This window comes from Camellia sinensis, chromosome 13, assembly GCF_055761805.1.
Source record: "Camellia sinensis isolate YWXY chromosome 13, ASM5576180v1, whole genome shotgun sequence".
NCBI classification, from domain to species: domain Eukaryota; kingdom Viridiplantae; phylum Streptophyta; class Magnoliopsida; order Ericales; family Theaceae; genus Camellia; species Camellia sinensis.
Window position 1 is genome coordinate 56,555,456 of NC_138973.1, and position 16,649 is coordinate 56,572,104.

Here is a 16,649-nt window from a genome sequence, read left to right on the forward strand (position 1 = left end):
TCAAACCCACTTTAATCATATCTCTCCTTTCTCTTAATTTATTCCACCCACGTTCTTTCACCATTTTCTTTTATTTTAATATATATATATATATATTTTTTTATTATAATATATTTTCCCTCTCCTGGTTAGTGAGCATCCCCCGTTTTTCCATTCTCTATTTTCTTTATCCATTGTTTTCTTTTATTTTATTTTTCTTATTAAACAAAACAACACCACAAAATACCACCAACAACTTTTCACACTCTTGTCATTTTATTCATATCAGGGGTTCAACCCCGATCACACTTTTACATCACACACACACAAAAAAAAAAAAAAAAAAAAAAAAACACAACAAAACAAAAACCACATCCACAGGCGGGATTTTTCTTCTCTACTCGGCCGCCGGTCTCTTCTTCTTGCCTCCGTCCTGGCCGGCCCTTGACGGTGTTGCCTCCGTGTTTCCTAGACCACCAAGCACGTTGCCTCCTCCCTGCTCCTCCACTGCAGCATATGGCGGACCTCCAAATCGGAACATCACAGTGGCCTTCCGCTTCAGCTCCTTGTTTTCCGCCTTTAGCACACTTATCTCTACTCGCGCATCCTTATACATGCGTTGGAGCAGAGCCAGTTGGGCGTTTAAATGTTGCACCTCATTTGTCCTACTCTGCAGCCGGTGCGACAAGTTTGTGACCGCAGTCATGGTCTCCACACATGACTTCAGTGTATATTGATTGGCTTCAATATCTGTTTGCCCTGCCATTTTTTGCTCCACAGACCGCATCGGAAAGTTCAACGGAACAAACCTTGGGGCGCTTGGTTGAGGTTCAGGGGCCACCGCACCAGTTATTTCTCTTGTGGACTCGTTGAGGTCTGGAAAGAGAGTGAGCAGACTACGGGACGAAGAGGCCATTTTCTGGGCAACCGAGTGTTACAGAGTGTTTCAAGATTTGCAGCTCTTAGAGACAATCTCTCAGAAAACGAATATCTCTCTCAGAAAATGAAGAGTTTTTTCACAAAGTTTTTTTGTCTTCGCTTCTGTCTCAAGCATAGCCTCCGCCTCAGTTTATAAAGACCCTGACGAAGAGGCAGACACGCGCATCATGCGCCGCTCGGCGCTCGACGACAACATGGGCGCGCCTTTTGATGGCCCGTCTTTTGATGGCACGCCTTTTTATGGATTGGGCACGCCTTTTGATGGCACGCCTTTTTTGACAGATTGGGCACACCTTTTGAGGGTGCGACTTTTTAGGGGTCCGACAAGACTCTGTAAACTGTCCCGACATTGATTCCGGTTAGCTCCTTCATGGGTCCGACAAGACTCTGTAAACTGTCCCGACATTGATTCCGGTTAGTTTCTATAAGGGTCCAGCAAGACTCCGTAAACTGTCACAACAACTGTCACAACATTGTCTGCTACAACGGTCCGACATGACCCCATAAACTGTTTTCTACATCGGTCTGACACCGCCATCCAGTGTCCTCTACACCGTTATGACACCACCATACAGTGTCCTCTACAACGTTATGACACCCCCATACAGTGTCCTCTACACCGTTATGACACCACCATACAGTGTCCTCTACAACGTTATGACACCCCCATACAGTGTCCTCTACAACGTTATGACACCACCATCCAGTGTCTTCACCAATGGTCTGACACGACCATACAGTGTCTCCTATCCTCTTTTATTTTTATGTATTTTCTTGTTTTGTTACTCTCTCCAAACTCAAGTTGGTTAGTTCCTATCCCCCTTGAGTTTGCGGGGGGCTGTTAAAATCCACCTACTACACACCTACCACTACCACCTACTACACACTCACCTACTTCACCTACTCTCCACCTACTCCTCACCTACTCCTCACCTACTACACACTCACCCTCTTCTATATATAGGAATCATGAATCATTTCAATTTTCAATTTATATTTACAAAAATTTTAAAAACTATCATAAAAACTTGTTTGGTAAATTTTTTGGTTTATAAACCAGTGGTCTCAGTTTGTAAATTTGATAAAAAAATTGTAAACTCAAAAACTGAGTTTACGTTAGTTTTTAAAAACACCACAAATGCGGGGCCACAGTAATTTGGGGTGTGCATAACACAAACCATGGTTCGAATCTGCATAGGAGCAAGCAATGTTTTGAAAATCGGACCGGTGAGCAAACCGGAAAAGGGACCGGGTGGACGGGTCACCAATTCAACCGTCGGGTCAAAGCGGTCAAACCGTGACGTCATAATTAATATTATATAATTATAAATTGTAAATAAATAAAAATGTATATAAATACTGAAATAAAAATAAAAATTGTTGCATAGTATTTATTAATAATATTTAATAAAGTCATAATTGATAAGAAAAAGTCACTTGTTTTAAAGAAATTAAATTTTTTTAACATTCCCTCCAAACAAATTGATTGAATGCTAGATTTAATTTTGGAGGGAAATGAAATTTCAACTCTCCCTCCAATCAATATGATTTAAATAATTTGATTGAATCCCACATAGAATTTTGTAGGTTCTTTTTGAAAAATCTTTTCTTATAAATATCAATAGACTTTCATAATCTCACTAAGCTTCCAATGAGACTCCTCTCATGAGGAGACTCTAGAAGTAAGAGTTTTTAGTTAAAATTTTGAAATATATATATATATATATATATAAATATAAGAAAGAAAGAAAGAAAGAATGAAAAGAGATCTGTTGACTGAGATTGCAAGGTCAGTGTTTGGATTGCAAACTAAGATCGATTTCAGTCTTTCTTCTTGTTTGGCTCTTCGGCGGCGGCGGCGGCGGCGAAGAACAACAGAGGAGGTCTTGCCGCCCTCTTCTTCTTCTCGCTGATCTCTCTCTCTCTCTCTCTCTCTCTCTCTCTAGGTTTTCAAACACTCTCTATATTTGGCTTTACTACTCCATGTGGTTGATGGTGATATTATTATTATGGTTTGTATGTTAGTTGTTATGAACATTATTAATGTGGTCATTAAATTTATCTATGGTTGGTATTATATTAATATGGTTGATATGGATGCTTATTATAATGTGTATGATCCTATTGTCATAAATAATAAAAAATAAATATAAATATTTTTGGCCTTAACAAATATGTTTTTTAGTTTATGTTTTTAAAAATTTTCAAACATTTTGTCCAAACCAAACATGTTTGTAGTTTATGTTTTTTTAAAAATAAACAAAAGTCAATTTATAAAATTTTTGTAAACATAAACAAAAAACGTAAATGTTACCAAACGCTACCTTAGTAATGTATTTATTTGTTTATATTTTTTCATTCCTTAACTTTGTACCCCTAGGCAATGTTTTCAAGGGGAGAGGAGGGGAATTTTTTGCCTCCACTTCCATTTCTTGTTCTTGTTCCTCAATTTACATTGGATATCATCTATTTGTTATTCTAGGAAGATCTATGTTACACGGACTTGTATGCGTTTATCGGGTAAGGGAGCCTTTGGGTTCATCAAGCTTCTAATTGAAGGATATGTGGACTTTGGCAAAAAAGGATTGTACTTTTTATATTTTTAATCCTCTTTTGGATAAAAAAGCACCTTACTTGTTTTATTGTAATTATGCAACAAAAAATACAAATAATTATAACGTTAAATACAATTATATAAACAAGTTAAATTGATGGATGTTCTTGCTAAGCGCATATTTGATAGAAAGTATGAGTATAGCGATTCCGGTTTTTCCTTCATTGTTTAATTGTATTCCGGGCTCGGGTCCGTGGATGTTGGTTGTTGTCTTATACTCGTTCCCATCCTTTACTCTTGTATTTCAGTCTTGGGTTGTGTTGGGCAGGTTTGAAATAGGTTGATTGTATTTGGAAACCAAGGGTTGATGCCCAGATTTTGGCCTTCATGCTCGAGCGGGGCTTTTGACGCTCGAGCGGGCCCTTTGCTTTTGTTCCTCCGCTCGAGCGGGCATTTTGACGCTCAAGCGTGATTATTTAACCCTCAGTATTTTTCCCTGCAGGTTGTCGGACGCTCGAGCGACCACTTTCACGCTCGAGCGGGGACTTTCGTCTGCAGAACTTTTGGAAGTGTGCATTCGACGCTCGAGCGTTGCTTTTCATGCTCGAGCGGGAGTCTGTGTCTGACGCTCGAGCGGGGCGTTCCACGCTCGAGCGGACTGTGTATTATATCAATCCAAATTTTAGCATTTTTAGTCACTTTTTCGACTCTCTCTCTCTCTAGCTTTTCAAAACCCAAACTTGAGAGCTTCTCACTTTAGACTACATCTTCTCTCTAAGAAATCATCTAGTGTTAGTGATCTTCTACCCTAGTCCCTTTGTAAAAAGTGTGAAGCTTTGTGTGGGCTACATTTTGATCCGAAAATCTTTGGGTTTGGAGCACCTTCGAATTTCTTCATCTTCTCCTTTGAGCTCCGAAATTTGAGGTAGGGATAACTACTCATATATATGGTCTTTGACATAAACTTGTAGTCATTTTGATTAAATGTTGAAGTTGGGAAATTTTGGGTGTTAGGGTTTCAAAATGTATAAAGAGCGGTTTTGTTCTTTTAATCCATACTTGTGTATTTTGGGTCTTAAAATTGGGTTATTGATGTTATTGATGATATTTGGACTTTTGGGTCAATATTGAGAAAAGGGGGAGAAAAGCCCTAATTATTTGTTATGAATTAATTGGTATAATTAATTTGTGAAAGTTATGAAAATATGAAATTGAGTTGGAAATAATGAAATTGGGTAATTACGAGATTTAATGGTGGAGTTGGATTTATTAATCACTCACATTTGAAATTATGAATAATTTATCTGTTGGATAAATCATTATCTATTTAGAAAAAAATGTTTTGGGCTATCAGTGGAGGATAATCTTGATTGTTGTAGACACTGCATGATGATTAGGTGAATTGAAACTAATCATATGAGTATGTCATTGGATATGACGGATGGGATAACACATTGAATAAGTGTTTTGCTTGATCATTGTATATGATAAATGTTTAAATACATTGTATATGTATGTTGTTTGGGAGAAGATAGGGGATGTACTCCACTGTTTGGGAGGAGATAGGGGATGGACTCCAGTGATAACTAAGTTGGCCGGAGTGTCCAGGGTGAAAGTCTCGAAATCCTAATTGCGTTTGCATAACGTAGAGGAATTGAAGTATTGTTAATATGAGTTGTAGTCTCATTTGAAAATTAAATTGTTGAAGTATTGTTAATATGAGTTTTTGGCTCATTATGAACTGTTTGGTTGAATAAAGAACCATATCTATGAATTTGTTTGGATAATGAAATGGAAAGAGATGTGTGTTTGTTTATATGAGTTAAACATTTATCAAATGCCGATGTTTTAGTTATTGCTCATATTATGTTTAACATATCTCTACTGGGCGTTGGCTCACCCTATATGGGATATCATTTTCAGGTTCAGGTGTTATGCCACCTCCAAGGACGTAGCTTGGAAGGTCGACTCTTTTGTTTACGACTCTTTTGTTTATTTTGGTATTTTTGGTGGTACATGTAAACTCAAGCCAAGGGCTTATTTGTGTAGAGTTAGAATTCTTCTTTTGTTGTAACCAAGTGTTGACTTGAAAAGTTGTAAGCCTACAGGGCATTTACTTTTGTTGTTAATATGTATTACTTTTTGTAAGAATACTCTGATGAATGGAAATATGTTTTATTCTCTTGTCTATGTATATCATGAATGTTGGGTTTATATGTATTATTTTGAGGGCGTTACAATGAGACACATATCCTAAAACCTTATCCAGGTGTCAAGTGTCCAACATTGGTACTTGATTTATTTTGAAGAGTCCGTGTAACATATAGGAAGATGATAATTTTACTGATTTCTACGAAGGAAAGGAAGACTTTCAATTTCATTACAAGAATATTGCAAAAATCATTAGTGTTCCATGAATATGACTCAAACATCACTGAGAAGAAATATTCATGCTTGTTTGATAAAAGTAGAGTTGCTTAAAACAGTTAAATGAAAGTGAAGGCCAATCTGGACATATATACCATATTGAGGCCATCCCTACAATTCAAGTAAGCTTCGCAGAAAGTAACGAATGTACTCGGACTAACGAGTAGGTACTCGGGCAGCTACAAATTGGTATTCACCACACTGATCATGTAAACGTGTAAGGGCAGATGAGTGATTAACAACAGGTTGCATGTTGAATGGTCAGAAGGCCAATCTACTACATAGTAGACACAGGTCATGGAATAAGAATTCAAGAATACCCAATATCTTATTTTCTCTGGCTCGCATAAGAGATACGTTGTATTGAGCATTAAATATAGATGCTCTTTTTTTAAGCTTTTACTGTTCCTAAACCTTATGAATTTTCTACCAGCCCACCATCATACGATAACTTCTTGTTTTGTGTCTATAACCGGATTCTGTGATGTTGATTTTTCCTTTTAACTACTTCATTAAAAACATGGTATGCTTTCATGAATGGTGTTCTCCTAATATAATTTGCTAGGAAGCACTGATACCTCAAATAGGTTGAAGTATCCATATCTGGTACTTATCCCTCAATACAATATTAATAAAATAACCTTGATTACCATGGGTAGGAAGGACTTGGTTAGTATTGTTACACAGAAGAATGCACGTGTGGAAGAGAAATACGAAGGGCGCGGAGAGAGAGAATTTATGAGTTTTGAAGGCAACTCATCTGCTACTGTCATGAGTGCTTTCGAACTGGTTTTTCTATGTGGCCAGGTGGTGCATATTTTGTGATTTTTGGAGTCATTTCAACATGACTTCAGCTAAAGAAAGAAAGAAAAGTCTGGTTGTTTTATTGACCCACTTCTTTAACTGTTAAAATTAAATAATAATTTGAAATTGTAATTATCATAACTATATAATAAAAACATTAAATAATTTTTTGTTATTGACATATTCTTGTCGTATCCATATGCTAGTTTTCTAAATATTGACGCATCACCGTATCTGTGTCATATCATCCCTATTTCCCGTATCTGTTATCTGTGCTTCCTAGATAATTTGGGAAATGTTCTGTTTGTCAATTTAACCCTCTGCAATTTGTCTACTAGTTTGATACAATAGTCTATGTTTGTTTGTTTATTTATTTTTAATGTTAGATACTGATGTTATGCTTTTAATATTTGATGTATTAGTTGTAAAAATAATTCATGTGTTGATTGTATTTCTTGGGACCATAGTTGTTTAACAGCTGGTTTACTTCCATAACAGTGCTTTTGCTGTAAATTGGATTGGTAGGAACGGAAGACAATGAGTTCATCTGAGGTTCAGGCTTTCGTGAACTCTTTGCGCTCCACTTTCTCATACTTGGAGGTTTGTCCTCTTCATTCTTTTACATTTTTTTAAACAGATACTTATCTTCTAACCAGCTTGAAGGCACAAATAGAAGGAACCTCACTCATTTGTGAACTTGACATCACTCATTTATGAATTCTTCTATTATTATTATTCATAAATATGTGTTTTATGTATGCTTTTCTTATTAGAACTCTTAAAAAAAATTGACAAATACTTCAGGCGCTTCATATCCATACTATAGCTGTTATTGAAGGTGCAGCATTGGGTGGCGGATTGGAAATGGCTCTATCTTGTGATCTTCGGATTTGTGGTAATTCTGTATTTGATGCTTCAAAATTTATTTGATTCTCTATGAATGTTTCAATTTTTCTTTTAATAAGCTTTTCAGAAGTTGATGGTTTCACTATAAATTACTCAGGAGAAGATGCTGTGTTGGGCTTGCCTGAAACGGGCCTTGCTATAATACCGGGGTATGTCTATAATCTCAATTAAAATTTTGTAATCTTTGTTATGTTGATTTTTTGATTGGGAACTACCTCAATCTTGCTGGTTAGGGATTATGCAATTCAGTTTTAACTTACCCTAGATCTTTTATATATTGACTTTTGGCATGCCTATAATTGATGGAGAATTGTAGCATCATACCAGCTCAATATTGCATGTTAGTAGGATGTTGCAGCTCATGTATTTATTTATTTTTTTGAACACTACTTATATCCAACCTTCTTTAGCATGAATAATAAGTTTCCAGCAAACGATTCATGCTTGATCAGATGACCTTATTATGGAATTTTAACCTTCTGCAGGGCAGGTGGGACGCAACGGCTTCCTAGGTTGGTTGGAAGATCGGTGGCGAAAGAACTTATATTTTGTGGTCGGAAAGTTGGTGGCAGAGATGCAGTTTCAATGGGTATGTTTGTTTGGGAGCTGCTCCAATTTTAACTTTTTTTAGTCATCACTGAGCAACAAAGGTGCATTGATGCAGGCCTTGTCAATCACTGTGTTCCTGCTGGTGAAGCTCATTTAAAGGCACTTGAAATTGCTCGGAATATCAATCAGAAGGTACAAGTCTGTATGTCTCCAGAATCTTCTAGATACAACTGGGGTGCCATGTGCGATGCATGTGAGCCTTACATCATACAGTTTTTCCCTTTAGGGTTATTTGCAGTTATGTTGATTCTTAAAATTTCCTGGTATCAGCAGTTTTCTTTTACCTGTCAGACTTTGCAAAGTGGCAGTATACATTGCATCCCTTGTAAGACCAAAACTGCTCCCATGTCAAAGTCAATATCAGACAAACCCTGTGTTGGCTTAGTAAGATGAGATTGGATGAGTATATCATGTCTCGAATAATGGTATGGGTTATAATGGTCTCAAAATAAAAAGATAAATACTGTATTTACTGGACCTTTTTGTGATTTTATTTGAATCCCTCACATAGGATGGTTTTTTTTGTCTTGTAAGGAGTGTCCTCACAATGTGCTATAATGATGATTCACAAGTTTGTTGCATTCTCTAGTGTGTATTGAAGTGGTTATTATTTGTGTGTATTTGGGAAGAAGCATTGATTGGAATCTAAGAAGTACGGACACGGACATACATGCGGACACGGGACATGACGATTTCAAAAAATTGGGGACACGGACACGGCAATAAAATATATTTTCATATATTTTTATTTGCCATCCAGATTAATATTACATCCACAAACAATCAATATTAACAAAAACTAATTCTAACTTATTTATTTGTTTATTTATTTATTTTTGTAAAAGCACTTTTAAATTAACACTTACAGTTTATATCATTTTTTAGGATGATCTATTAAGTATTTAAATCTAAGAAAAAAATAATAAATATTCAACTTTCAGCATTTATCAAAAGCAGTAAATAAAATGGGGGAAAAGACAATTTGGCATGTCCCTAATGTGTCCTCGAAGTGTTCCTTGAAAATAAATTAATTAAATAAGGGTACACGCCATGTAGTGTGTCCCATACGTGTCCGACACGGATGCGACACTTGTTTTGAAGTGTTGGTGCTTCATAGATTGGAGTTCTTGTTCGTTCAAGAAGTCTTCCGTGTGATGCAGGAGTCTTTACTTACCAGAACCATCCATTCTGGGATTAAGATATGGATTCACAACATAAACCTTAACAAAAGTGCTAGTCATTTTTTTTAATGATAGTTGGAAGTTAGACTTGGACATCACATACATGTGTGGTTATACTTACGAAATCAGATTTTCTTTGTCAATCTGTGGTCCATTGCAAATATACAATAGTAGAATATGTCAAGTGTATATTTTATATATTATATTATACATGATAATCGAAACTTTTTGATAAATTCTTCGAGAATTCTTAGGTGCCTTTTGGCAATATTTACAGTTAATTGTTTTAGTTTATAGAAAACACTAAACATGTTTATGTTTGTTTTGGATAAAAATAGAAACAAAAAATATATTTGGTACTCAAGAATTTTAAAATTTTGTTTTGAAAACAAGTGAAAGATGTGTTCGTTGATGGTTGGAGATGGTGGCCGAAGGTGGTTGCCGGCCGTGTAAGGTGGTGGCCGAAGGTGGTTGCCACTAGTGGGAGGTGGTTGGCGGTGTGGTGGTCGGAATGGGTGGGAGAAAGAGGAAGAAATGGGGGAGAAGAAAAGAAAAGTGAAACTAAACTTTTTCGTATTTACAATTTTTTTACAATTCTTTGGAAACGGAAACAGAAACCAAAATGAGTTTCTGTTTACAGTTTTCAAAATTTTGTAAATATAAACAGAAAATTGTAAATATAGCATTACCAAAGAGGCCCTTAGTGTTCTACTCAAAATTAGTAGTCTCTGAGCAATGGTCAGTTTTGGTTCAGGGCTTAGTCAAGTTTGACTAGGCTTTGTTTGAGGTTTAAGGCTCAATCACGCTTGAGTGTAAGTTCAATAGGTTTGACTAGAAATTTGATTATATGGGTTTCTGCCTCAGCTTTGATTTAGAAAGAGAGGGAATTGCCCAAGACATGAAAGGTTGTGATGCAGCACCGGTACAGGAGACGGAGAAAAGGAAAAGAACACAATACCAATCAATATATCAGTTAATCAATATTCATGTAAACTCTGCAAAACTCTTACATAAAAGTCATATGTATAGGTAAATCAAACTAATCTTATGAGGAAACAAATACAAAATAAGAAATAAATCCTAAACTTAAAAAAAAAAAAAAAAAAACAACGCACAATTAGTACACGTTAATGTGTGTTTGGGAGGGGAAAGATTGAGTACACACCTAACCTTTGGCATAATGCACAAAGTTTTAACTTCCTAAATAAATTAAACTCCTAAATAAATAAAATTCCAAATCTTCAATATTTTCTTATTCAATTTGTTTGCTTACCCCAACAGGTGGTTGGTCAATCAACCTTTATATACGCTTAAAATTTCTTATTTTCACAAAATAAACCTACTATTTTGTGTTGTATTTAAAAAAATACTTTTTATTTCTTCTATTGGCCCCTTTCTAGTAATTTAACAAATGCATCCATCATATTCGAGATACTGGATGTATCCTATTTCTATCTAGTCCTGAAAAACTAATTCAATAATTTTCTAATACATATAACACATCCAATGCATATTGGATTGTGTCTGACATGTATTGGTTTCTGATACATATCCAATTCAAACATGGCATCAGTGGTTCATAACTCTCAATCTTTGACTCAGGCATAGGTTATTACACCTCACAAGATCAATTCAATCCTCTGATGATTAATATTATTCGTGTCACTGTGCGGTGTATATATTAAAATAAAAGAAGATTTTTGGCTGTTGTAAAATCAAGTACTGGCCAAATTCTCCTTTTTATGTAATGATCAACTGTAAGTGGATTTCAGCTAGTAATAATGGATTTTAACCCCCCCCCAAAAGAGAAGATATGTTAAATTTACTTCTTGGGGGAAAAATACTTGTTCTTACATTTGCATGCTGCACATTGATAAGAACACATCATGTTCTTCTCAGGGTCCATTGGCATTAAGGATGGCAAAGCGAGCTATTAATGAGGGGCTCGAGGTAGATATGGCATCAGCTTTGGCATTGGAAGAAGAGTGCTACGAACAGCTTTTGAACACAAAAGATCGCTTAGATGGCTTGGAAGCATTTGCTGAGAAGCGAACTCCTAAATATACAGGTGAATGAAAAAGAACATAACCTAATAACTTGCTTCTAGTGCTTTTGGTCCCTTGTGCCCAATATTATCTATTATCATTTATCATTTGAACTTGAGAGGACCCAAATGCTGGCAGGCTCTAATTTATAAGTTAACGAGTTAACAATTTTTGTATCTTTCAATCATGTGGTGAGGATATTTGGGATTTTGGGCATGGACCATGATGTATCATTTGAGAAAGGCTACTTTATATTAGTAAAAGAGCTTCTTTATAGACCTTTCACATTAATGGAGGATTCATTTAGGGGATATATAAATATTGCTAACCAACTTATACTAGATTGTTAGTTTTTAAAGGTTACTTGCATTTTAGCTCTACTGTTTGGAACTGAAAGAGAATAAAACAATCTGTATTGTCTGATATTATAGTATTGAGAAAAATAAAATAGTTGCAGCCATATGCATACTATTTTATTAAGGATTAGTACAGCCTAATCGTTGTTGCGATTTGGTTCTCTCTCTCTCTCTCTCTCTCCAATTCTGTGCTACTAATAAATGTTTGGTGTTTTTAATTTTTTGAGTTGTATTTTACATCTAATGCCCCAATTTTATTACCATATGCATTTCATTACCTTGTTATCTCATACACTTCGAGCTTCACACAATTCGCAATTTTACCCGTAAATAACATATCATTTTAATAGATGAATGTTCTTAATATATTTTAGTAGTTCTTATTTTGTTTATATGTAATTCAAGTGGTTGCTTCATCTCTTTTTACTTGCTGAAATTGTGGAGCCGGTTGGGAGGGGGGGGGGGGGGGGGGGGGTTGAATTGGACAAACCCTTAAAAACTTTTATCAACTTAAATTACCAATGTTGTTAATTTAGCCAATGTCAATACTTGATTCTATCAATCATGTTCACACACAAATCACATAGTGACTAAGAAGTACGGACACGTGGCACGACATGGACATGTTGACACAGGCAATTTTAAAAGCTAATATGTTTTGTAATGAAGCATCATTCAAGTCGACTTTAGTTTCAAGGCTTGATTATAAAGACAGACTCTTCTTCAGTGGAAATGTAAAACTTGTGCATTGTATTAACATCATTTAGAGGTTTTCATCTTGGTAGTTTGTTGGGTTGGGTTTATTTTTGTGTTCTTGACCTTATATAATTTGATTCTAGACTATAGACTAGATTAGCTATTGGGCTCAACTTATAGGACCCATAGACTTGGTTATCTGGGCTTTGTACATCTGCATGGTGTGCTTGTCAGTACACGAAAAATCATGTGTGTGTTTGAATGCTTGAGTACTGGTCGAACGAGAACATTGTAAAGTGTCATTGGTTTGGTCCACAACGTTGATTGTTTGAACACATTAGATGCTTACACTGAGCCAACTGGAATTGATTTTATTCTAATGAAGTACCATGTCCGTTTGAACACAGATCATGTTCACTTGATTGGTGGCCCTTCTATTTTGTAATACACAGATTTCTATTTAACAATAGAAGCTTCTTCGTTTGAACAGTGCTTACCGTTCGAACGCATGTTACCTGATACATCTTGTTTTGCATATTTGGAGCTGATTTCTTCAGAAATTTTAACTCCTTGGTCACTTAGGATTTCTCATTACTATATATTGAGATATATACATCTGTGTTTAGGTTACACTCAAGAAATAGTCTTCCTAAGAGAGCCCTGATATAGTCTATCTTCACTTCTTTCATAGGTTTGAGACACGGTTTGCATAGGTTGGATTGATCTTTCTGGTTCTAAATCTTGTGAGTGAAGAGTGTTTAATTGATTCCTTTGGTAGCTCTGCAATCATCTGGATTTAGTGCATGTTCATTGATCGAGCTTGTGGACTTGGAAGATTGTGTTTGTGTGGCTTGCATGGTTGGCGAAGATTTGAAGGTACAAGTGAGTCTTGGAGATGTGGGTAGCAGATTGAACTACAGGAACTGCTTTGGGTGTTGAGTGGGTAGGATATGTGCATCTGCTTTGGGTGTCGTGTAGGTAGGATATGTGCATCAATTGATCTTGGTAAGCATTATACTGCATTCTTTTACCTGTGAAGTTTGCGTCCAAGGTTTTTTTCCCTTGGGTTTGCGGTTTTTCCATGCAAGCTCTGGTTTTTCTCGTGTGGTTGACTATGAATCATGTGATTATTTAGTGTTGGATAATTAATTGGACTATCTGTTTAATCACCTGAATTAAAAGAATCTTTCCAGTTTGTTTCACTGAAAAATAACAGAGGCTATTTTTTTGCACTTTGACTTGAAAACACTGTTTTTCAAACATGTGTTTTTGCTTCAGTGCAACTGAACGATGAACACGTGTGCGCCACCCAATTGTCCAAAACTGGTCCAGGTCTAAAAAAATTAAAAAATAATAGGGCACGTTTTGGGTGTATCTGACATAGACACACCACTTTCTTAGAAGTGTTTGTGCTTCTTAGCATAATATGAAGGTGACATGATTTAATGTGAAAACCTTGAGAAAAACTCTCTCGAAGGAAAAAACAACGGACACATCCAACCCAATAAAATCTACCGTGGAATCAAAAGTTATGAGACTCTCAATGAAATGAATTACAACCCTGTTAGAATTTACCATCACCTACCACACACTTACCATCACCTACCACACACTCACCTACTACACTCACCTACTCCTCACCTACCACCACCTAACCTACATCTATATAATCAATCAAGTGTAACAGAATCATATATCAATCAAATCAATAATACAGTATTTTTTAACATGGTATCAGAGCAAGGTTAAGCACCTATTCATTCTGCTTCACCGGCGGGTGGCAGCCTCACCTTGGCCGCCCGCCGGACCTCTAGACATACCCAGACTGTAACTTCATTTTCTCTCTCTTTCTTTTCTCGGCCTTGTTCTTTCCTCTTCGTCCTCCTGAGATTCAGAAGTGGATTTAGAGAGCGTAGGGAGATGAAGAGCTGTGAGCTATGCAAGTCGGCGGCGAGGATGTACTGCGAGTCAGACCAGGCGAGCTTATGCTGGAGCTGCGATGCCAAGGTTCACTCAGCCAATTTCCTCGTCGCTAGGCATTCGAGGAGTTTGCTGTGTCACGTTTGTCAGTCTCCGACGCCGTGGAATGCTTCTGGTGCGAGAGTCGGCCGGCCTGTTTCGATGTGTGAGAATTGTTTCGCAGTGAAGCACAACAGAGTCCAGGAGGAAGAGAACGAAGGAGATAACTATAATGAAATTGATACTGAAGAGGATGAGTATGGAGATGATGAGAAGGAGGACGTTGATGATGAGGAAGGAGATAATCAGGTGGTACCGTGGTCACCGACTCCTCCTCCTCCTCCGGCTGAGAGTTCCTCAAGCAGTGAGGAGTCCTCGAACAGGTCCATAAATGGCGATGGAGTTGTTTCACTAAAGCAATTGCACTAACCAATGCCCTTTACTCTCTCTCTCTGGTCCCTTCACACCGCCCAAGCCCACTCCGATTTCTTTTATTTTAATATATATATATATGTATATGTTTCTTCTCATATAATACTCCCACTCTATGAACTACCACTTTTTCTTTTTTCATCACACTCATCCACCCACTTTTCTTTTATTTTAATATAATATATTTCCACTACCCCTATTTTTCTTTTATTTTCTTTTATTTTATTTTATTTTATCTTTCTTTTTTAATCAATTTAAAAAAAAAAAAAAAAAAAACTTCCATCTCATTTTTCTGCTCAATCTTGTACCTTAAAGCCATTTGGATTTACATAACAACCCATATTTTATTCATTTCAGGGATCAACCCCGATCACCATTTTACAACAACACACACACAAAAAAAAAAAAAACAAAAAAAAAAAAACAAACATATCCACACCCACAGTGGGATTTTTCTTCTCTACTCTGCTACCGGTCTCTTCTTCTTGCCTCCGTCTTGGCCAGTCCTTGACGGTGCTACCTCTGTGCCTCCCACTCCACTGGGCATGATAACTACTCCCTGCTCCTCCACTGCAGCATATGGCGGCCCTCCAAATCGGAACATCACGGTGGCCTTTCGCTTCAGTTCCTTATTTTCTGCCTTTAGCACACTGATCTCTGCTCGCGCATCCTTATACATGCGTTGGAGCAGAGCCAGCTGGGAATTTAAATGCTGCACCTCATTTGTCCTACTCTGCAGCCGGTTCGACAAATTTGTGACCGCCGTCATGGTTTCCACGCATGACTTCAGAGTATACTGATTAGCCTCAATATCAGTTTGCACCGCCATTTTTTGCTCCACCGACCGCATCGGAAAGTTCAATGGAGCAAAACCAGAGGTGTTTGGTTGAGGTTCACTGGCCACCACACCAGTTATTTCTCTTGTGGGCTCGTTCAGTTCTGGAAAGAGCGTGAGCAGGTTCTGGGTAGCTGGACGGGAAGAAGAGGCCATGTTTTTGGATTGCTAAGTGTTTCAGCGAAATAGCAATTTCAGACTGGTAATGTTCGGAAGGGTTGGTGACAGAATGGCAACAAAGAGTTCCACAGTTTCTCTCTCCGCAGAGGCAGAGTTTTTTCAGAGAAGGGTTGGTTTCAGAGGTTTCAGAATGGTATGCCTCAGCCTCAGCCTTCGTCTTGGTTAAATAGCCGAGGCAGCCACGCGTATCGCGCGCCACTTGCCGCCAGACGACAAACGGGCACGCCAACCAAGGCACTCACGTGCCTCGCCATCATGTCCGGCACACCTTTTGATGAATTGGGCACGCCTTTTGATGGCACGCCTTTTGACAAATTTGGGCACACCTTTTGAGGGTGCAACTTTTTCAACGGTCCGACATGACCCTATCAACTGTCCCGACATTGATTCCGGTTAGCTCCTTTATGGGTCCGACAAGACTCTGTAAACTGTCCCGACATTGATTCCGGTTAGTTTCTACAAGGGTCCGACAAGACTCTATAAACTGTCCCGACATTGATTCCGGTTAGCTCCTTTATGGGTCCGACAAGACTCTGTAAACTGTCCCGACATTGATTCCGGTTAGTTTCTACAAGGGTCCAGCAAGACTCCGTAAACTGTCACAACAACTGTCACAGCATTGTCTGCTACAACGGTCCGACATGACCCCATAAACTGTCTTCTACAACGGTCCGACATGACCCCATAAACTGTCTTCTACATCGGTCTGACACCGCCATCCAGTGTCCTCTACACCGTTATGACACC

At 37.5% G+C, this 16,649-nt stretch overlaps 1 protein-coding gene across 14 annotated transcripts in view; it reads left to right on the forward strand.

Moving 5' to 3' along the window:
- The window catches only part of LOC114274138 (putative enoyl-CoA hydratase 2, mitochondrial), a 30,113-nt gene that overhangs the window by 5,998 nt on the left and 7,466 nt on the right, over nucleotides 1–16,649 (forward strand). For 5 of the 14 annotated variants that reach the window (XM_082902265.1, XM_082902257.1, XM_082902256.1 and 2 more), the window contains 6 exons: nucleotides 7,229–7,303; nucleotides 7,508–7,598; nucleotides 7,707–7,758; nucleotides 8,095–8,198; nucleotides 8,274–8,350; nucleotides 11,299–11,467. In XM_082902265.1, coding sequence (XP_082758391.1) covers nucleotides 7,241–7,303; nucleotides 7,508–7,598; nucleotides 7,707–7,758; nucleotides 8,095–8,198; nucleotides 8,274–8,350; nucleotides 11,299–11,467 — 556 coding nt within the window. In that variant the 5' untranslated portion in view covers nucleotides 7,229–7,240. Of the gene's footprint in view, nucleotides 1–5,395; nucleotides 5,436–7,201; nucleotides 7,304–7,507; nucleotides 7,599–7,706; nucleotides 7,759–8,094; nucleotides 8,199–8,273; nucleotides 8,412–11,298; nucleotides 11,736–13,187; nucleotides 13,502–16,649 lie in introns of those variants that run through there. The other 9 variants (XM_082902263.1, XM_082902262.1, XM_082902260.1 and 6 more) reach the window with 6 other exon arrangements.